We start from the raw sequence: 23,567 nt of genomic DNA, 5'->3' as shown, positions 1-23,567 counted from the left end.
ACTCCATCAGTGACCATAAATGGAGAAAAAAACCTTTGGAGAAACTTCAGCTTAGAGAGTTCTTCTCTGGCCAAACGAACCAGCAGTTTGTTCCATGTTGCAGCAAAGTCAGATTGTGCAGAGGACTCATCAGGTTCCTGTGGTCTTGCGCCGATGGCCGTCTTGGTGATGAGGTCTTCACTGGGGATCTGTCTCAGGGGCTCATCTAGTTGACGTGGTCTCCGCTGACATTCAGGGCTGTAGAGATCGTCTCTAGGTGCTGATCCACCATCTGTGCTGGATATGGACTGGATCCTGGGGACTGCAGTGACCATCTGATCTGATCTTTTCTCAAGTGGCAGACATGTTACTTACTTATTCAGATGACAATATCCGGTCGAATTTAGAATAAAAAACTACATTCGAATGCAATAACATTGAACATCAATGCGTTTACAAATCTTGTTTATGGCAAAAGTGAAACCAAGCCATTCACACAGAACACATATTTATCACATGTTCTATAGGGACATCTATCACTGTTGTACTCTCATCTCGCACAAAAGAGCTGCTTGTTTATCAAGCTATGTAAAATGAATGTAAGTTCAACTTATTAAACACGTCTTAAAACTGTATGGCGGGTTTCTCCCCATCCCACTCCATCTCATGTTTTTAGATGAAAAAGTACTCTTTGCAATTGGTTTTCGGTCTTTTGTATTAAACTATTCACACATTCATTATGCTGTTTTGTTTCACATTTACCCAGCTAATTATATTTGGTTTATAAACATTATTTTAAACATTACACACTTTTTTCAAAGATAGTCATTAAAGGATTAGTTCATTTCCAGAACAAAAATTTACAGATAATATACTCACCCCTTAGTCATCCAAGATGTTCATGTCTTTCATCTTCAGTATCAAAATCGTCCTACTGTAAAATCTGTAAAATTTATCTGTAAAATTTTGTTCTGAAAGTGAACCAATCCTTTAATTTATTGCTTTGAATAAACGTGCATAAGTAATATTTTGCTCGATGCGCTCTCTTGTGGCCTCAGCAGAGAAGCCAATAGCTTTTTCCCCCCTAACGGAAATTATGCCTTTTAAATACAAATATAAATTGAATATTGATCATATTTAAGTACAAAATTCTAATTTAGTTTTTCAGCCATTTTGACAACCCTAGCAGAATCTGTGATTTCTAAGTACAGTATCCACACCGTTGCGATGACTGACAACCACACATACACCTTAAAACATTAGATTCATCCGTGTTGAGGAGCCGTGCTGATGCACAACCCACGTTAAGATGATAATTCCGCAAATAACTGCAATTGCAGACTGCAAACAGAGATGGCGACAAAGACAAAACTTGCAAACTGTAGCTTTTAAGTACATTTTTGAAAACACAAATACTTTATTAATGCTGATTAATTTTAGTTTTTTTGATTTGACAAAATGGTATCAAACTTTAATATCTCCATTTATTAAATTATTGATTCAAATATTGATAATTATCTTTTGAGCTATGTAATTTACGTTGTAGAACAAATTGTCCAAGTATATTCAAGTAATGTTTACCACAGATCTTATTTTATTCATAAATCCCACACCATCATTAAAAACCTTTTGGAAAAGGTTTTATTAAGCGCATGAGGAGACCTGCTCATAATTGCAAGGAAACATGTTACAAGGGTACATGAAGGTTAATTAATAAAGACCCTGCCACACACCCCAACAGTGACATTCTCAGAGGCTTTCTCTCGCTGAGATTTCTCTCCCAGACACGAGCAAAGATTTCACTCCCTGTCTGGCGCATAAAGAAAGCCTGTCAGAGAGGAAAGTTTTGCAGGACTTCTCAGAGAGTGAGAGGTGGGTGGAGACAGGAGCTGCATGTGCCATAGTTAACACCCTGTGACGTCTGCGGGGGCGTCCGTCCAGACATAAATCCCTTCCTCGGGCTATCCATCTCCTATCTTTATCCCCCTCCACCTCCTCTCCCTGCAGGATAGAGGGGGTCCTCCATCAGATATTAGCTTAGCTCTGCTTGGTCAATGGGCCCGAGCCCACAATCTGTCAGCGCATGACTGACTGCGGGCCTATTAAAGCCTTTACCACCCAACAAGGCAGTTAACCAGATGCGAAAGCGTGGCAGGAATCAATAGGGCTAATTTTTCAAAAGTTATCTCTGTTATCGCCCGTCTCGCACTTTTCTCGCTCTCGCGGCGTGCCGACGTGAGTGAAGGATCTTGGCCTTTTCGAGGCCTCTGTGACTCCAGATAAATCTATTATCAATGCCAGTCAGACAGAAGTACGAAAGGTAGATTTTGGAGAGCTACAAACCTTCTCATCTCATAACTCAATGTCTCACACGGAGAGACCTTTTGGTCTAAATTGGGTTCAAAGATAAATAAACAATGATATCTGCGGCCACTTCGTGGTTTGATTACCGAACAGAAATCCAAGAGTTGTATGTTTTCCCTCTTTCCCTCTGCTTCCGACTCAGGAGGTGCTAGAATATTCACATCCTTGTAACACAGGCAAAGCTTCTGAATAAGACATGCTGGCTAATGCCGAGGGTAATGTGTTAAACACCTCCCTGGGGGCAGGAGATGGCTTTAGTTTGTTTTTGTCTTTATCCATTTTTTATCATTGCTGATGATTTGGGCTGTTCAAATGGAATTAGCCAACTTTTTAAATTATTATAGGGTTTAAGCTTGGCCTAAAGACTAATTTAAAGTTAAAGCAAGTACAAGCTAGCAGGATAAAAATCTGAACGATGGCCAAGTTTGCAAGAAAGTGTAAGATACAGGACGCAGACAGACTGAGGCGCGCAACGAGCTGTTACCGTATCACTGCAGACCTTCAATGAACACATGTCCCTGTCGCCTCATAAAAAGTTCATGAGCTGGGGGGCAGAGTTGGTGGCATGGGGGCGGGGAGGCTGTCGGCCTCCGTGTGATAGGACATTGACAGTGTGCTCGAGAGCAAATGAGCACACTACACAGCCATACAGTACAGAAACATCCATACTAAAACATCCACTGACAGCAGCATACATTATTGCAGACTCACCCGGGGGTGGTCCATGGGACAGGCAACAGATCTCCGAGCAACTTTACAGCTCGGGTTAGTTTCTCTTTCGGCGGTAGCCTTAGGCTTTTCCTCGCTCGTCCCTCTGCCAGGTAGATATAGTCACCTTAAACTGCCCACACACACTCAGTCAAGACAACGTCAACATGAATATCTACAGCCATCATTCAAGGTGGCGGTGAGACTCTGCAAACATCGGCCTCGCTGCCGAGGCTTTATGGTGGCACGTGAATATGTTGTTTTGACTGCAAGGCCTCTGTTGTGCTCTTCACTGGATCAGGTCTTCCTGTGATGACTTCAATAGCGGAGGAATGTTGTGTGTTTTTTGTCACTCTCTTCTATTTATTCAGACTAACAATAGATGAATCTGCTCTACAAATAACGGAGGCAGTTAAAAACAGCCTTGGCACAAAGCGCTCTGTCTGTGTGAGTTCGGACTTAATCCGTTACACAACATGTGGTTAAGGAGGCAGGGGCTGCATCTTTGAGCGGGATAAAAAAAATTTTTTTCCACTGTTATCCGTGTCCTCCTCCTCCTATCCGTTCGTCGACTCGTGGAAGCATGTCAGGTTGGTTCTTCTCGGACGCTATACAAACAAGCGGTGTAGAGCAAGAGAACACATGCATCTTGGCGGTCTACTTCAATGGGGACAATCAACTACACAATTCCTCTTGACAGGGTAATTGCCAGAAGCTTTTCCTGTCCTTTGGCAGGCACCTCATTGGTTGCCTAGGCCCTTTCTCTTTTTCTCTTTGGCCCAGAATCCTTGCGGTGTAGTATTTGGCAGGGGTCCAGCGGCCCTCTCTTGCATTAAGTGTTTCTGGGTCAATCTTTTGTTTCTGAAAAACATGGTTGAGATTGTAAGCATTCACCTGGTCTATGTCCATCACTCAAATTCCTTCCAGCTTGCCAAGTATGTTACTGGAAGACATCTTGGACTATGTTTTGACATGCTTTCTGGTAGCACAGACCAACATAAATATGACAAGAGTAATTGTTAACATCAAATGGATGGGAGGGAAATAAAAAATAACTGTGATTCCACTTCATGGATGTCTGTTTTGATTGTTTTAGGTGCTCTGATTTTCTTCTACCATAGCAGTTTTGTAAACATGAGATTGATGGTTTACTCTTTTTTTTTTTTTTGAATGAATTCTTGGGATGCACTATCCACCTAATTTTTTGAACATGGAAGTAACACATTTTTCTATGAATGGGTGAGACTGCTGAGTCATATAGTTGGATAACTTGAGGAATTACAAAGTGCAAATAGGCAAACCTATTTGCCCTACAAACCAGCAAAATAAATAAATATACTTTTTCATACTGTGTGTTATGATTCACCTAAATTAACTTGTAGCATTTTAAATAATTGACGTGTTTTATCTAGAGAAAATATAAACTTTGAAGGTGCTTGTGGTAATATTGACAGCTAGTGGTTGAAATGGGTGCTGCTGTTTAAATTCAAAATATAGGAGAGAGGTGTTTCTTTTACTGACCCACCTTCTTAGACTCTACGCAGGTTGCCAGATTGAGGGCAAGCAACAGAAACAAATGCAATTGACAATGTAATTTGAAAGTTGATTTATCCGCATTGTAATATGCCTGGGGCATAGATTTTTTTTTTTTAAGATAGATGCTGAGTAGGGATGCAGAATAAAATGTATGCGATAACCATGTGCATCTGGTCAGTAAAGCCAGTTCTATAATCAGTAGTAAATCGCCACCACTTGAGTGTTTTCAGATTTACTATCATCAATATTATATCATTGATATTATGAAAAATTGCGCTGTGATAATAAAGTTGTTTGCGTAGCTTCTCACTGAAATACGGCTCTGTGTAGTAAATGCTGCTCCATCTGAAAGCACGTGAAATACCACATTTAATAACATGTTTTTACTCCAAACTCACTTCATAATGTCAGTCGAGTTTTTGAACTAAATCCTTCTGTGAGATGGTGTGGCTTCTTACACAGAATAAGGCACACAACATATTTAATTGTATTCTAAGCAGTGATAAATGCTATGTCGATTATTGCATTATTAATAATATTGATAATGAAAATTATAATAATAATTATAATAAGAACTCAGATAAATCATATATTGTTGTAGTCGTGTTTATTAATCACGTTAAATCAATAAAAGCACTTAAATCTTCTGTTTATTCAGCTGCAGCGGATTTCCTGGATTTCTTCTGCGCCCTCTGACCTTCGGATGGAGATTTACTACTGATCACAGAACCGTGCTCCACTGACAAGATGCACGCATGAATATCACCTCTTTCGCCTAATATTGATTGCGACATATCACAATTTATTGTTCAGCCCTAATGCCGAGGCTTTTTTGGGTGGTTAGAATCAGTCTATGGCTGTCAAACGATTAATCGCAATTAATCGCATCCAAAATAAAAGTTTGCGTTTACGTAAAACATATACACATTTTAAATATTTTTTAAATATGTGTGTGTATTTTACATAATAAACTTACACTGTAAGTTACACACACACACACACACACACACACACACACACACACACACACACACACACACACACACACACACACACACACACACACATATATATTATGTAAACACAGACTTTTAATTTTGGATGCGAGTAGTCACGATTAATCGTTTGACAGTCCTAAACGTGATTTTTGTGGAAATTTGGGTAAATTGGCCGTGGGTAAAATTACACAGACCAAAACAAAAACAGATATTCCGACACGGAATGCCGATTTCAACATAGAATAACTGGCAGTAGGATTGTTTTTTTTGGAGAAACAAGTATGTGAGATTAGCACGTTTCCTAAATATCTGCAAACATAGTAGTATATTTTTATGCTTTTGTAGTCAAAAAAATTACGCAGTGCACTTTTAATTTGTATAGATGTCATGGTTGTTTTTTGGTTTAAATGGCCAGAATATAACACAATTTTAATATTTGCTGTTCATCTGTTTTCTCCTGTAACTTGCAAATAATTATTGACTCATCCATATTGGCCAGAATTTTAATTGGAGCACCCCTATTGAATTCAAGTTGAAGTCAATAAATCCCCCCGAAAACTATGCAAATCAAAGTAATGTAATCCTTTGCTATGTAAATAGCAATTCAGTGTGCATATCTGTGCTTCAAACAGTTATATTTTATTTGTAACAGCCCACTCTGTGTGCTCACAGCCACATTTGCTATGCTAGATGCACAGCTGTACAACACTGAGGTGTACAAATATAGTCATTACATTGCAGGATTTTGTCAGCGGGCGTCAATCATCCAGCTAGTTATGCAAATTAGTGACAAGGGGGGTAATTATGGAGGAAACTCCCTTTTCCCAGCAGAATTTGACAGCCTCTCGGAGGCCCGAATGCATGCTGTTTTACTGTTTTTTTTTTCAATCTCAAGCCTAGTCCGATCAATGAACTAATCTCTGGTTGAAGTGTGAGATTATGCTGATGAAAGTGTGCAGTAAGAATGACTTGTTACAGACAGAGAGGGCATTTGTTTGGCGGCTGTAGTTTTGATACTCAGTTCATGTTCTAGAGCCAACCTATTGCTTGAGAGTAAGTGACACTATTTTAATTTTGTAGATATTGTACCTAAAGCTTGCAAATGGGGTGTCCGACAGATGCATGCTCTCCATTAGCGCACCTACAAGTTACATGTAAACCGAATCTTGTGTCAAGCTCGAACACAGAATGGAAAAAAAGTAACAAGCCACCCGTTTCCACCCCCCCCCCCCACCCAATCTGCCTTGCGCCATGGCAACCACATGATGAGGAAAAGCGATCCTGTTCTAGTCAGTCTCTCTCCTTAATGGTGCGTCTGTTGGTGTAAGGAGATATTTCCAAAACTTCCCCTGGTTGACATTTTAGATCCCCTGCTGTAACTGAACTGGGCATGGGAGACACAGGTAGAATTTGTACCATCTCTCAGGTTGCCGGCCTTCTTCACTTATTGCAGCGAGCAATTGAGAGACAGGTCTATTGACTCATCTATCTGTCTCTGGTCATGGTCTGTTTGTACGCCAATTCATGAAAAGGTACTCGACTGCCACCGTTTGCAAATAGGTGTGGGTCATCGGCTTTGGGTTTTTCACACAAACGGTAGTTTGACAGGCTGTGACAGTGTGCTTGACTGGAAAGTCTTTGTCTGGCGGCGGTCACCCTCCTGAACGTACTTTGAAATTCAGAGTAACTCCTTACTCTCCTGTCCCCTCTGCTGGCGAAGGCAGAAAATACAACCTGGAAGGCCTTGTCTTATCTTTGACCTTGTTTAGCATATAAAACAACTTTACAAAACTTGTGCTTTTTATGTATAGGTTTCATTTCTTTTCCCTTTTAGTGCTGTCATTACAGACAGTAACAAGTTTTTCTCCGTCCCTGACCTGTGACATGTCAATAAAAGAGGTGGTATGGATTTCTTCTCCCTGTGAAAGACCGCTGAGCCGTTCCGTTACAATCTCTCACGTTATGCTCATACGTCTCACCTCTACTCTCTTCCCAGAGCTGCGTTGGTCCGGTAAGACCAGGGAGCCCGGCCTTCAACACCATTCTGTATGAAATATCAATGCAGATGACTCACTTCGTCTTCAGTGTCAATCACCATTCCAAATGCCAAGCCCATTATAGCCAAATCCTTCAGGGAGTTGTTACGTCCATCTCCGGCAGTGGAGAAGGCAGGCTTCTTAAAGGGCCAGAGTCCCATATAAAAAGATTGCTGTCTGACTATGCTGCAGGAGACATGAATTTTTTAGTCTGTTTTATTTTATCCAGCTAAAAACAGATTCTTCCATCAATCCCATTCACCCGCTAGCCCTGCACGTAAACAAAACCGGTGACCGGGAGAAAAGAGAGCTTCAGAGAAAACTAGGTAAAAATAAAAAAGAGATGCTCTGAGCCAACACCCAGTGGTTGTCCCACGGGACCGGTACGCTATTTTAGGCTTGCTCGGTGCTTTCGTCATGGTAGAGGTAGTCAGAGGTTGTCGCATCTGATGCTGGGATGTTGCATCTTGCGTCACTATGGTTTTAGAAGAAGAGACAACTCCTTCAAAGCCATCAAGGTTATAAAGTTTAGCTGGAGGATGTTACTGATTGATCTTAACAGCGCAGAACTGCTTCGCTTTGCTTTTGCGTGTTGTTACAGGCTCCTGAGGAGGAGAATACCTTTTTGGCTCCTACATTTAAAATTAGAAACAGATCAAAAGCATGGTGCGGAACATTGTGAGGGCTTGATTTTAAAATGTTATTTTTGGACACATAGGATGTTGTGTTGTCAAGTTCTAATGTGAGGTGTTAATGAAGCTTTGTGACAAATGTCAAACTTAAGTTTGCAAGTAGATGGCTTCGTAGCACGTGGGAAGATTCGGTGTGTGTCTTAGTGTAGTGTACTCACATGGGAGTAGGAGTACAGATGCAGGGAGCACAATGAGATGCCGCCTACTCAAGCCAAGGAGCTGAGGAACCTCTCAGAGATTTTCACAAATCCACAGGTGAGCTGACGAGGTGTCACTTGTGGGTAATTAACTGTGCACAGTGACACCACGGAAAAAAATCATCAGCTCCTTCGGCCTGCTTAACTGTCACGCTCCACGCATATAGTGAAATGTCCCATTTCGTCCCATCGGCTATCCAGTGATATCTTTGGTTATCTAATGAAGCTTAAGGACAGGTTGGCCCTCTTGACTACAGTGAGAGAAAAACACTTTTAAACAAATCATTTACACCCCATTTATTTACTCTTTGGTGTGAGGTGGTAAAGACAGTGGCAGCTTCACTTTTCATGCACTATTGCTAAATATATTAATGCTTTATGTGGAAGACAGTCCAATACGAGGATAAACACAATAATTATAGTAACTCAAATGTATCATAAATTTCTCCACGCTGCTTCGCTAAAGATACTCCCCTACATCTCTTTCGATTAAAAGGAATCACTAGTGCAGTGGCTGTGATATACGTAAACCAATTTTTTTGCTCGCATGAGGTGGTTTCTCATGCAATTTGAAAATGGAATATTTAGCAAAACTGCTATGGGAAAAAATGGATTTTATTCGCATTTACAAGTCACCTGGCGTATGTAAAATTCACATGATCTTTATTTAATGTACTAACCTCCAAAAAACACCTCATCTGTGAGGTCCTCGACGCTGCTTCGCTAAAGATACTCCCTACATCTCCTTCGACTAAAATGAATCGCTAGTGCCGTGGCTGTGATATACGTAAATCTACTAACATCCTTTGTGATGACTTGTTGCGAGACTTCATTGCATAGCATTATTAGAATGGAAATGCTGTAATTTCGCAATAATATAAATATAAACATTTATTAAATATCGAAACAATATTGCGCAAATCTGTAATGGAAATGCAGCTACTGTCATCTAGGCGCAGTTCCTGGAGCAGACAGTGTGCATCACTGGATGGTGCTGTGAACCCAGACATGTCGGCATTTGGGTCATACTTAGGATTTCCACAACAGGTACAGAGCAGCAATAGTAGTTACTATGGTTGATGACAGAAGAAATGGCAGAAAGAAATGTTGTTGCTGTTGTTGTTGTTTGTTGATGTGGGTGAAGACACTCCTTATTGCGCAATGGTTTTATTTGCGCAAGTGACGCTATAAACATCCTGTAAGTAATCTAGAGCAGGATGCAAATGTTTGCTTCGCTTTTGGTGTGCAAACACCTTTGAGTAGATTGTTTACCCTGCTCTTTTCCATACTGTGCAAGTAAATGGGGAACTGGTGCATTTAAGCTGACAAAAAGCACCATACAGTGAATCAGTGCACTTTTTTGTGAGGAACAGACTGAAATGTAAATTATTTACTGAAAGTTTTTCCCTTTGCTGTAGGTCTGGAATCTGCTTTTTAACACTGAAATTTTGTGTTCCATCAGGTTACAACATACATGAGAATCAACTACGTTTCACAGATGTCAAACCTGTTGTGACCCGCCTTTATGTGCCCTGTTTGAATGTTCATGAATGAGATTTGAGAGCTACTCTCACCTTCAATTTGAGTGCTGTTTAGGGGTGCAGAAGAGCAGCTGGTTCTGATGTACCTGTGGTTCTGTTGTTATGCCCTGGAGGAAGGCACTTAACCCACAATTGTTGCACACTGCGCCCTTTTCTCATCCGCTCATGACTCCAGCACTGTAGCCAAGCCAAAGTGCAGAGATGACTTAACGGCTCAATGGCTTGAAAAAACCCTACAATCTCCGAAGCTGTGGTGAGGGTCAATTCTGTAGGCCAATTCCTATTTTGACTTTTTCCTACGCGCTGTGTAGGAAAACTGTGTTCATCCCCCTACAACATTGAACCACAGAGGATTGATTTAGCCTTTTTTGACCACAGAAATTCTTATTTAATGTCAAAGTGAAGACAAATTGGACAAAATGTATACAAAGTTATTGTTTGCATACGTGTTCATCTCAATTTAGTTAGTGCTTAGCAGGTGGTAGCAGTTACAGCATTGAGGCGTGGAACATCTTTGCACATCTGGCCACTGAAATTTGTCTCCATTCTTTAAGCTCAGTCAGGTTTCATCCCTTGTCCACTAATGAATTCTCAGTTGGATTGTGGATCCGGGCTTAGCCACTCTAGTGCGTTAACATTGTTGTTTTAATCCTATAAAGCTTCGGATCTATGCTCAAGGTCATTGTCTTTCTGAAAAACAGATCTTCTCCCAAGTCGCAGGTGTCTTGCAGACTCTATCAGGTTTTCCTCTAGGATTTCCCCTTGATATTGCTGCATTTTTTTTTTTTACCTACTACCGTCACGAGTCTTCCAGGGCCTGCTGGAGAGAAGCATCCCTACAGCGTGATGCTCCCACCATTATGTTTCACCATGGGGATGGTGGGTTTCTCATGATTCTTATGCCAAACGCAGAGTTTAGTCTGGTGGCAAAAAAATCAATTTTGGTCTCATCAGTCTATGGAACATTCTTCCAGCTGGCTTCAGAGTCTCCCACATGCCAGGAGAAGGCTGTTGTATCTTAGCCATTGAAGCTTGTAGTCATTGGTTTCTTAGTGGCTTCACTCTTTTCTTCAGTTTCTTTCCTGCACAGTCATTTTTTTCAGGACAGTCTTGTAGATATACAGCTGTGTCATACTATTTCCGTTTCTTGACGTAACTGTACTACTAAGGATATTCAGTGGCTTCGAAATCTTCATATTTCAAGCCCCTGCCTTGCACTTTTCAATTACTTTTTTGCTTGTTTGGAGTGTTCTGTTCTCTTCATGATTAAGTTCTGCTACAATACTGACTCGCCAAGTTGGACCTTGTAGATGTATTTGTAATTCTTGGTATATTTACACTATATATAAACTACAAACTGGTGGAGATTTAAAGCATGTATGTGACTTTTGCGTATATACAACGTATAATGTATATACAATGCGTTGCGTATAGTATGTGTATCTATATATATATGGTATGTTTTATATGATATTTTTAATGTTATTATTTATGTGCAAATGTGTTTATATGCTCTTCTTTGCTTTTTCCTTGTCCCTTGTTTTTCATACTCTCTCCTCAACTTATACCTCTCCATTTCCCTTTCGGTCGAGATAAAAGAAGACATCGTTTGATGCGTTGTGCTCTTTGGAAGGCATTTTGATTGATACTAGCCCTCCTGTTACCCTAAAATCCGCTAACACCTTTTTCCCACTGGGGTCAATTTGACCCCAAATTTAAAACCTCTAGAATATGATATTTTTTTGCTAAAAGGTTAGTGTCAGGTAATTGATGTCTTTGTTGACTACTTAACAACACTCTGAAACACCCCCCAACTTTCACTGTCAAAAACCTGTGACAAAATCTCACTGACAGAAAACCTTTGCGTAGAGGCCATTTTCGATTGAGAGAGCAATTCAATTGACAGTGGTTCTCGCAATACTACAGGTATGGTTGTGTTAGTTTTTATTTTTATTTTTATTATACTTAACATATAAAATTATAGTGCATATTATAAAATCATAGCATGTTATAGTGACCTCAATATCACCCAAAACAAATGTGTGTAAATTTTTTATATTTCTTATGTTTTATACAGCTAAAAGAACCTGGGGTCAAATTGACCCCAAAGAACACCGATGTGACAAAATGTGTACAGGGCATTGAACAAATAATATCATGTTAATTTTATGTTTACCAAGTTTTCCCCATTAAATTAGGAAAAGTCATTCAATCTGAAGCAAAAAAAAAAAAAGTCAATTATATATGTACATACGTTAAACATTGAATGGGGTCAAATTGACCCCAAGGATAACAGGAGGGTTAAAGAGCCATACTGTGTAGTGAGAGGGTAATCTTTCAGAGCACAAAAAAGTAATTACTGAAAGCAAATAATACAGAGGAACCCACTTCTGTATGTTTTTTTTTTCATGTGGAAAATGAAGAGTCATGATGGAAGTATGAACAATGATGAATCATTACTGAAGATTAGAAGATGTGCCTTCCTTTACTTAAAAATATCAATATATCTATTTGCATTGTATTATTTGAAAGAGGTCAAATCCAGTTTTCAATGATGTTTTGAAACAAATGTTTGAAACTATAGTGTAATGTACTACATACAAAAATGAAGAGTCATGATGGAAGTATGAACAAAGATGAATCATTACTGAAAGTTAGAAGATGTGCCTTCATTTACTTAAAAATATCAATATATCTATTTGCAGTGTATCATTTGAAAGAGGTCAAGTCCAGTTTTCATTGATGTTTTGAGACAAATGTTTGAAACTATAGGGTTATGTACTACATACATGTACTGTATGTACAGTGCATCCAGAAAGCATTCACAACGCTTCACTTTTCCACATTTTGTTATGTTATGGCTTTATTCCAAAATAGATTATATTAATTATTTTCCTCAAAATTCTACAAACAATACCCCATAATGACAACGTGAAAGAAGTGTGTTTGAAATCTTTGCAAATAAAAAAATGGGGGAAAAGATCACATGTACATAAGTATTCACAGCATATTTGGCACCAATTACAGTCTCAAATCTTTTTGAGTATGATGCTACAAGCTTGGCACACTTATTTTAGGGCATTTTCTCCCATTCTTCTTTGCGGTACCTCTCAAGCTCCATCAGGTTGGATGAGGAGTGTCGGTGCACAGCCAATTTCAGATCTCTCCAGAGATGTTCAATTGGGTTCAAGTTTAGGCTCTGGCTGGGCCACTCAAGGATTTTCACAGAGTTCAAGATAACTCCTTTGTTATCTTGGCTGTGTACTTAGGGTCGTTGTCCTGTTGAAAGATGAACCGTTGCCCCAGTCTGAGGTCCAGAGTCATCAAATGTGTCTCTGTACATGGCAGCATTCATCTTTCCCTTGATCCTGACTAGTCTCCCAGTTTCTTCTGCTCAAAAACATCTCCTCAGCATGATGCTGCCACCACCATGCTTCACTTAGAGATGGTATTGGCCAGGTGATGAGTGGTGCCTGGTTTCCTCCAGACATGACGCTGGGCACTTAGGACCAGAGAACTTATTTTTCTCATGGTCTGAGAGTTCTTCAGGTGCCCTTTGGCAAACTCCAGGCAGGCTGTCTTGTGCATTTTACTGAGGAGTGGCTTTTGTCTGGCCACTCTATCATACAGGCTTGATTGGTGTAGTGCTGCAGAGATGGTTGTTCTTCTGAAAGGTTCTTCTCTCTCCACAGAGAAACGCTGGACCTTTTTCAGAGTGACCATCGGGTTCTTGTTCAACTCCCTGACTTAGGCCCTTCTCCCCCTATTACTCAGTTTGGCCAAGTGGTCCGCTGTTGGAAGAGTCCTGGTGGTTCCAAACTTCTTCCATTTACAGATGATGGAGGCCACTGTGCTCATTGGGACCTTCAATGCTGCTAAATTTTTTCTGTACCCTTCCCCAGATCTATGCCTCAATGTATCTGAGGTCTACAGACAATTCCTTTGACTTCATGGCGTGGTTTGTGCACTGTTAACAGTGGGACCTTATATAGACATGTGTGAGCCTTTCCAAATCATGTCAAATCAACAGAATATACCACTTGTGGACTTTCTACTATCAAGTTGTAGAAATATCTCACGGATGATCAGTGGAAACAGGATGCACCTGAGCTCAATTTTGAGTGTCATGGCAAAGGCTGTGAATACTTGCTGATGGTATAAATCTCAATTTAAAAAAATGACTGGTTTTGTGGTCCATGGTCACATATATTTTATTTTTATTCAATTCAATTCAATTCAAGTTTATTTGTATAGCGCTTTTCACAATATAAATCGTTGCAAAGCAGCTGTACAAAAAAAAAAGTAGGCTACAACAATATATTTAGTAGCTTATTAGTGGTGACTACTGTCGATGTACATATGGTATAAATATTAAAAACAGTAATTGTGTAATCAAAAATGATGATGAACACTAATAGTAATGATTATGTGTTGCAATCTAACTTGTAGAAAAATTGTGTAGTGCTGTATGTTGTTTCAAGGCTGGCATCATCGGCGGTCCTCTGGGGGGTTGGCATCATCTCTTCTTCTGAATCCAGGCTGAATCTTATGTAATGCCTAGTTACCACGGGATGGAAATTTTCTTAATAATTTTTATTTTCTTGATCTGGTAAGGACTCTAGCAGCTGCATTTGGACTACCTGTAGCTTATTTATTGAAGAAGCCGGACAGCCACCTAGTAGTGCATTACAATTGTCCAGTCTAGACGTCATGAATACATGAACTAACTTTTCTGCATCAGAGACAGGTAACATGTTCCGTAGCTTAGCAGTGTTTCTAAGATGGAAGAATGCTGTTTTTGTAACATGAGAAATGTGATTTTCAAAAGACAGGTTGCTGTCTAATATAACACCCAGATTTTTAACTGTAGAGGAAATAACAGTACATCCGTCTAGTTGCAAATTGCAGTTTAAGAGATTCTGTGTACTGTTTTTTGGTCCAATAAGTAATATCTCGGTCTTATCTGAATTTAATAGTAGAAAATTATTGGTCATCCAATCTTTCACATTTTTAACACACTCTGTTAACTTTGCTAAGTTAGAAGTTTCATCTGGTCTTGTTGAAATATATAGTTGAGTATCATCAGCATAACAATGGAAACTAATCCCATATTTCCTAATAATATTACCAAGGGGTAACATGTAAATTGAAAATAGTAGTGGACCTAGGACAGATCCTTGTGGCACTCCATACTTTACTGGTGATAGCTGCGATGACTCCCCATTTAAATAAACAAAGTGGTAGCGATTGGACAGGTATGATCTGAACCATCTTAAAGCCTGCCCTTGAATACCTGTATAGCTTTGTAATCGATCTATGAGTATGCAGCACTAAGATCAAGTAAAACTAGCAATGAGACGCAGCCTTGATCTGACGCAAGTAGCAAGTCATTTGTGATTTTTACAAGTGCAGTTTCTGTGCTATGATGGGGCCTGAAACCTGAAATTCTGAAATTCTTCAAAGAGATTATTATTTTGCAAGAAGGAGCACAATTGAGCAGACACAACTTTTTCCAAAATTTTAGACATGAATGGAAGATTAGAAATGGGTCTGTAATTTGCCAATTCATAGGGTCTAGCTGTGGTTTCTTAATAATAACCGCTAGTTTGAATGGTTTTGGGACATGACCTAAAGATAGCGATGAGTTAACAATATTAAGAAGCGGTACTTCTGCTACAGGTAACAACTCTCTTAGTAATTTAGTGGGTACAGGATCTAATAGGCATGTTGTTGGTTTAGATGCGACGATAAGTTTATTTAATTCTTCCTGTTCTATAGTTGTAAAGCACTGCAGTTTTTCTTTTCTTTTATCATATTTTAATCTTTAAAAAATGTTACTGTTTTGTGTCATTCATTATGATTATAGTTTTATTGCTGTGTTTTCCCTAGATAATTACAGAAATAGGCATAATGAAGTGTTGTAATGATTATCTATTGACCTAGCCAGATGTCAGATAATACAAAAGTGGGAAATAATAAATTCAGTCAAAAGCTTTTTTCCTCCATTGGGAGCCCTTTTAGCAAAGGCCAACCTAACGCAGGGTTTCTGTTTTGTTTTTAATATTTTTTTTCTTTATCTACATGTTTTCATTCTCTCTGTGTATCTACCTTTCTCTCCTCCTCTCACTAGTATTGAATGGCACACCAGGCATACCGAAGCTGGTTGTTGTGACTCATCGTGTCGTCTTGTTCTCCCTCCCCTTTAGCTCTGCCTGCTTTTCAGACGGGAGAGGGAGACGCAGCCCCTCCACCATTGATGACCTCCTGTTCTGCTCATGCACGCTCGTACCCCTCCACCAACGTCACTATCGATCCGCATGCTTCTGTCTCTTTCTCTCTAAGCCCATCGCCCCCAAAAAGCCCCATCTCTGCGCTGATGTTTCAGAGAGGAGGTGGTCAATTTGAACCAACTCAAGCTTTTTTTCCCTGTTAAACCAAAGGAAAGAGCACTTCCAATACGCAAAGTGGGACTTCTGAAATGTTTGTTTTTGTGGTTGAGATCAAATGTGGCAAGTCCTCTATACTATTATAGTAGAGCCACAACAGCACATATGTTGTTGTTGTTCCTGTCAGTATCATAAGGGGGCAGTTGAATTTGAGGGCTGAAAGTGAGTCATCAACTGAGGAATAATCATTTAGCTCTAAAACACAGGAAGAAATTGAATCAGAGAAAAACAGTGATGCTCGTGTGCCAGGAAATCATTTCTTATCTCCTAGGGCAAAGCGCCTCTAAAACATTAAATGTTTTAACAGTATGTCTCATTCACTCTTTCGTTAAAATCGTCCGTCTGCATAAAGTGATCAAAACCTCTTTTATTTAATAATGGGAAATTGGACATTGAATCACATCGAGTTGCTGTCATTGAAGTGGATTTATTAATTACAATTGCAACAATTTCCTCATGCAGTCCTTTCTTTAATCCGGTTTTCTTGGAGTATCTAATTCTTTCCGAACCATAAGTTAATTTGTGGCTTTTCATGACAGAAGAGCATGAAGGATGAAGATTTTTTTGGTTGCTATGGACACATAGAACGAAAGCTTGATAGTGCATCATTATTTAAATGCTTTGACCTCATGCACTTGAGGGTACGGTGCACAACAAGTATCGATCTGCAGCTGTTTCATTTGTAAATGCTAAAACTATAAAAAGAAAATGAAAAACACGATTCAAAACTATGTGGAAAAGCAGCGGAATATAAAATAGGAACATGAACATTCAAACTTGAAGATGAAAAAGGGAGTGACTCACGTACGAGCGCAGGCACTATCATAGGCGTCTCTCCCATGAGGTGAACAGAAACCAAATTTCTTGTTCTTAGCGTGAGATTAAATTGAAAATCATGCCTTGTGACATTCTGACGCACGGCCCTTTCTTTTGCTCTCCCCGATGTATTTTCCCAGCTAGTACTAATGACACGTATCCATTAGAAGCTACTAATTACTCTGTCTTTGTGGTGTGCTGCCCAGCGGTGGAGTGGAACTGTTGGCCTATGGCGTCTGCCTCGGAGCATGTTGCCTGTGTCTCACGAGTTAATCAGTGTGCAGCGGAATGAAGGAAGAACAAAAAGACCTGCACAAGCTATAATACAAGCACTGCCTGTTTTAGCCAGCAAATGTGGTGTTAGAATTTTGGTGTAATTCACACAATGTTTCAAATATGTTTCATAATGTAATCTATCATCTATCTGTCTGTCTGTCTCTGTCTATCTTTTTATCTATCTGTCTATCTATCTGTCTATCTATCTGTCTATCTATCTATCTATCTATCTATCTATCTGTCTGTCTGTCTGTCTGTCTGTCTGTCATCTGTCTGTGTGTGTGTGTGTGTGTGTGTGTGTGTGTCTGTCTGTCTGTCTGTCTGTCTGTCTGTCTGTCTGTCTGTCTGTCTGTCTGTCTGTCTGTCTGTCTGTCTGTCTGTCTGTCTGTGTGTATGTGCGTCTGTCTGTCTGTCTATCGATCTGTCCGTCCGTCCATCCGTCCGAAATGTTTTTCCCGGTTACGGATTGGTACAGCCCAAAACATGACAATAATTGACCATTTTCAGCAGAAATAATCAGCAAAATATGGGAGTTTCCTTCGGTTCAGTGGAATTGTTTAGATTCTTTGCCGCCAACATGGCCGATTGATATAGGGAAATAACGAGAAGAATAACAATGTGCAGTAAATGGTAAAACTGTTTGCATTACAAACCAGTGTGTTCATTATAATACACTAAAAACAATATGGTAAGACACACCAATTTGCAGTATCAAGCAGCAAAACTAGCGGTTTTGTACAGCTAAAAATAGCTGGAAGCAAATAAGTCCGGAAGTCAAACCCATACAATTTATAAATTGCTGCGCTTATTTTTACGTGAAGAATAAGGTGGATTGCGCTTCGTCTGTTTGGCTGTGCTCGTTTACTGAAGTCTGGGAAGTTTAGAGGAGAATCGTACGCAGAAGGTTCATGCACTTGTGACAGCAAAATGGAAATATTTCCATTACTTTGTAACATTTACAGATGGAGAATATACCTGTGAAATGTAAGTTATGCACTGAGGAAAACAGCACATCTCAAACACATTAAACAGCGCAAGTAGCGTCACTGTCAACAGCACGTGTCTGTCAAAGCATCTGACAGGGCAACCACTTTAAACTATATGTGTTGACTATATCTTACAAGTTTTTTTATATGATCATGGTATGAGCATGTCTTATGTTTAGGACAAATTAATTTATGCACTTTTCGATGCGTTCATACCAAGCTACTGTATATCGATATAAACGGTATTGTCTCATACCATATTGTTTATTAAAATATATTCATATATTGTACAAACAAATTTAGGGTTATTATTTTTTTTAATAAATCTCATTAAATATATTGTTTTTTATAATAAAAATAATAATTGGTAGTAGTAATTATTTATTTTTCATTTTAATCTGGTACTCTAGGCTGTTCAGACCAGTAACTAGAGTGACTTGAGTGAAAAAAGCAATGAATGGAGTTTGATTTTTTCGAATTGATTGGCACTTCAGGTGGAAAACAAACAAAAACCTTGAACGTTCTGACCTCAACAGATTCTTCTTCATACATTTTTTTTTTCAGAGTTAAAGATGTGAATGAATCATACGTTTTGAGAGGTTATCAGGCATTTTAACAGCAAATATTTTGTGTCAGTGCTATTGAGGATGGATTCGTATTGTTTAGGGTATGACGTGTGGGTGGGTGGATGGCTCTGGGAAATGGACCCGAGGTGTAGCTGCCACTGTGGCTCTAAGAAACCACTGAGACGCTTTCAACAGGAGAGACGATGACTCATGCATTGACTTTTGAGTGAGAACACAGGATAGTGTCTCTAGTGTGAGCGTGCGTGTTTGTAAGGAAGAGAAAGAGGGAGAATGCGCAAATGTGTTTTCCGACCTCTTTGAAAAGTAGCAAACTTTAAGGACAGCGGCCTCTTACTTAGAGCAAAATCAATGTCGGGTTGAGCATTAAGCAGCTTTGTTCAAGCCGAAAGAAGTTTTCATCATGGATAAAACATGTAACTCTTTCTTTGTTCTGTTTTTTGTTTTCCAATAGGTTGTCCTGGACTTGACCTTTGGGGCCGGAGGTCACTCGAAGGCCATCCTGCAGTCGGTTCCTGATGTAACGGTGGTGGCGGCAGATCGCGACCCCACGGCTTACCAAATGGCTCAGCGTTTGGCTGAAAAATACCCGTGAGTTAACTCTCTAATTAAAGTTGGACACGGTACGGGAGCTATCGGCAGAACTCGACACGTGTCTTAATACCTGCCTGCGACCCGTTGCGATCAAGTGGGTGATGGTCACGGGGCTCTGTGGTTTTTGTTTGTGTGTGTGAGAGAGATCCACCAGTGCAGATACAGAATCCCCGCTCTCACCCACGCTCAGTCGAAAGGCCCCAGTGTCTCATTTGTCAACGGGGCCTAAGGCTTCAATGACAGGGAGAGACGCTGCCGCCCACGCAGGTTCCCCTGTTTCTTGCGTGAGAGAGTGTAGGATGAGGAGAGAGAGAGAGAGAGGGAGAAATAGAGCTAGTGTTTAATAAAAGAGAACCAGAGGAGAAGGCATGAGGGCTTTGCGGGCGTGTGGTGTGTGCGCGTGTGCATGAGGCAGCACTGAAGAAAGCTCCAAATGAGATGTTCCTGACTCTGCAGCGTGGGTAGAGATACCTCTTTACGTGGATTCCGGGGAAACCTGTCTCAGAGGGACCGCTGCTACAGAAACCAACGTAGGAGAGAGGAATGAGAGAGGGAGAGAGAGAGAGAGAGAATCAGGACAAGCTATTCTGTCAGCAGCTATATACTCCACCAATGAGGCCTTTGACTCCCACTCATGATGAGAGGCTGGAGAAGCTGAAGAAATCATGCAATTAGCCAATATTATTGGATGGCTGTGTAAGAGGAGCAGGCAGCCCACGCAATCATCTTTCGCTCTCTCTGTGCTCCTCTTCTTTCCTCTCCTCTACTCTTGTCTCATTTTCTCTCCTCCTCATCATCTCTTCTTTTCTCCTCTCATCTCCTTGCTTCTTTTCACCTCTCGTTTTGTTTTATATCCACTCCTCATTTCTCATTCTCCTCTTGCTACTTTGTCTTCTCTGTTTTCCCCTTTTCTATTTTCTTCTCCACTTCTCTTCTTTGTCTCACTTCTCATTGTTTTTCCTCCCTTCTAATTTCCTCTTTATCTTCTCCTCTCCTCTTATGTCATCTAATCATTTCTCCTTTTCTCCCCTCTCTTCTCATGTAATCTACTCCTTTCTCCTCTCCTCTCCTCTCCTCTCCTCTCCTCTCCTCTCCTCTCCTCTCCTCTCCTCTCCTCTCCTCTCCTCTCCTCTCCTCTCCTCTCCTCTCCTCTCCTCATCTACTCCTTTCTCCTCTCCTTTACTGTCCTCTCAAGTTATCTACTCCTTTCTCTTCTCCTCTCCTCTCCTCTTTTATTCTCTTCACCTGTTTCCTTTTTCAGTTGTCCTCTCCCCTCCTTTCATGTCATCTACTCCTCTCTCCTTTTTTCTCCTTTTTTCTCCTCTCCTCTCCTCTCCTCTCCTCTCCTCTCCTCTCCTCTCCTCTCCTCTCCTCTCCTCTCCTCTCCTCTCCTCTCCTCTCCTCTCCTCTCCTCTACTCTCCTGTCATCAGCTAGTCCTTTCTCCTCTCCTCTCCTCTCCTCTCCTCTCTTCTCGTCTTGTCTCCTCTCACGTCATCTACTCCTTTCTCCTTTTCTCTCCTCTCCTCTCCTCTCATGTCATCTACTCCTTTCTCCTCTCCTCTCTTCTCCTCACGTCTCCTCTCCTCCCCTCTCGTCATCTACTCCTTTCTCCTTTTCTCTCCTCTCCTCTCCTTTCCTCTCCTCTCCTCTCCTCTCCTCTCCTCTCCTCTCCTCTCATGTCATCTACTCCTTTCTCCTCTCCTCTCTTCTCCTCACGTCTCCTCTCCTCCCCTCTCGTCATCTACTCCTTTCTCCTCTCCTCTACTCTTTTTTTCTTTTTACCTGTTTCCTTTCTCAGTTCTCCTCTCATCTACACCTTTCTCCTTTTCTCTCCTCTCCTCTTCTCTCCTTTCATGTCCTCTACTCCTTTCTCCTTTTTTCTCCTCACCTCTTCTCTCCTCTCATGTCATCTACTCTTTTCTCCTCTCCTCTATTCTCCTCATGTCTCCTGTCCTCTCGTCATCTACTCCTTTCTCCTCTCCTCTTTTTTACCTGTTTCCTTTCTCAGTTCTCCTCTCCTCTCCTCTCATCTGCTCCTTTCTTCTTTTCTCTCATCTCATGTCATGTACTCCTTTCTCCTCTCCTCTTTTATTCTTTTCACCTGTTTCGTTTCTCTTTTCATCCTCTCCTCTCTGCTCCTCTCATGTCATCTACTCCAGGGATTCTCAACCTGTGGGCCGCGGCCCACTAGTGGGCCTCAGTGATCCTCCAGGTGGGCCGCGAGATGGCTTAAAATTAATTTAAATATTATCCTAAAATGATCAAAGCACGCCTCTTTCGTGTTCTGTGACTGATTACTTTGGACTCAAAGCCTCATCGCACTGTTAAATACAGACTGAACGGCGGCTCAAAACTTCCAACTGCTGCACGCAAGCGTCATCAGAGACCTGCAAGGGACCAGAGTATGTGAGCGGAGTGGAGCCTGCAGCGGCAACAATTTCCCCTCCGCACTCCGTGCATTTAATAATCACTCCGCTCCGGTTCATTATTTCCCGCTCCCGCTCCACTCCTCGCTCACTGATATCAGAAACACCGCTCCGAGTCAAAAAAAAAAATTCAGTATGTTTGAAATATAACAGTCCCGTTCATAACATGTAATAAAATAAAAAAATATATAAAATAAAATAACAGGAGAGTTTGGAACACATACTGTGCAAACTTTATTCCTACCACATGCCAAGCTAATAACATTGTCAGCATTAAAGAGTATAATTTCTGCTTTTTGCAGTGCAAAGTTTGTAATGAAAATAACAATACGTTTTCATCGTAGTTATTTCTGCTCATTCGAAATCGGATACCATTACATTTGTTTTAATGCATTATTGACAGAGCGATTTGTGTGTATAAGTGTTGTTCACCTAAAAATACTCAGTATCTAGAAGCCACAAACTAATTCCTTGTGAAATATAATTTACCGCTCATGTCTATTGCCGTGATAATAGCCTTCACATTCTTTCTGATTTGCATGATCCATCTCTATCAAGCTAGCTAAATTCAATTCAATTCAATTCAAGTTTATTTGTATAGCGCTTTTCACAATACAAATCGTTGCAAAGCAGCTGTACAAAAAAGTAGGCTACTACAATATATTTAGTAGCTTATTAAATATGTTTAACATGTGAATTCTTGCTTAATATGCAGTGATATTACGGACAGTTGGCGTGAATTGTACTCATGATGGAGCAGTGGTGGAGCGCGTGAAAACCACGACGCTCCGACTTTTCAAAAATCCGCTCCTCCCTCCTTTCAAAATCACTCCGCTCCGCTCACATACTCTGTCAGGGACGGATTTTTTAGTCGCCTGCCTGCCGCTTCCCGCAGAAATGTATGTTATTTCGTCCCGCTCCGCCCGCGACATTCGTGTTTTTCCCACTCCCGCCAGCAAAAGCCCGCATAAAAGTAACCTATACCCCCGTGGGAAAACAGGTCTCTACGTCATCTCTTTGCTGCATGAAACAAACCCTCGCGCTAATGTGAAGGTAAAGACGATCAGAGTAATAGTAACTTGCGCGTATCGGAGTCTAGGCATGCATTAGTCCGTTATTGATTCACAAACTATTCATGCTTTCAGGCTCTGATCCATAGAATTTTTGCGTGAAATTTCAAAATATTTGCATGGATGTCAGAATGAAGGTCCTGTGAGTGTTTTATAATAAATGCTCACCCATAGAGGTGGATCTTGTGAGGGTCAGTGGTGTTTATGCACATATGAGCACCAGCATCAACAGATTTAGAATGTATTTGCTGTATTTTCATTTGTTTATTTTGTAATGGATACAAACAGTTGATATTCAGTCTGTCCTGTTCAAAGGG

At 40.5% G+C, this 23,567-nt stretch overlaps 1 protein-coding gene across 2 annotated transcripts in view; it reads left to right on the top strand.

The window, feature by feature from the left end:
• Positions 1 to 23,567, top strand: part of mettl15 (methyltransferase 15, mitochondrial 12S rRNA N4-cytidine) — an 86,416-nt gene that overhangs the window by 21,846 nt on the left and 41,003 nt on the right. For both annotated transcript variants that reach the window (XM_073837091.1, XM_073837092.1), the window contains exon 3: positions 19,614 to 19,750. In XM_073837091.1, coding sequence (XP_073693192.1) covers positions 19,614 to 19,750 — 137 coding nt within the window. The remainder of the gene's footprint in view (positions 1 to 19,613; positions 19,751 to 23,567) is intronic.

The sequence above is a fragment of the Garra rufa genome, chromosome 3 (genome assembly GCF_049309525.1).
Source record: "Garra rufa chromosome 3, GarRuf1.0, whole genome shotgun sequence".
NCBI lineage: Eukaryota > Metazoa > Chordata > Actinopteri > Cypriniformes > Cyprinidae > Garra > Garra rufa.
The sequence above is the reverse complement of the archived record's forward strand: the minus strand, read 5'-3'. Positions and strand labels throughout refer to the sequence as shown.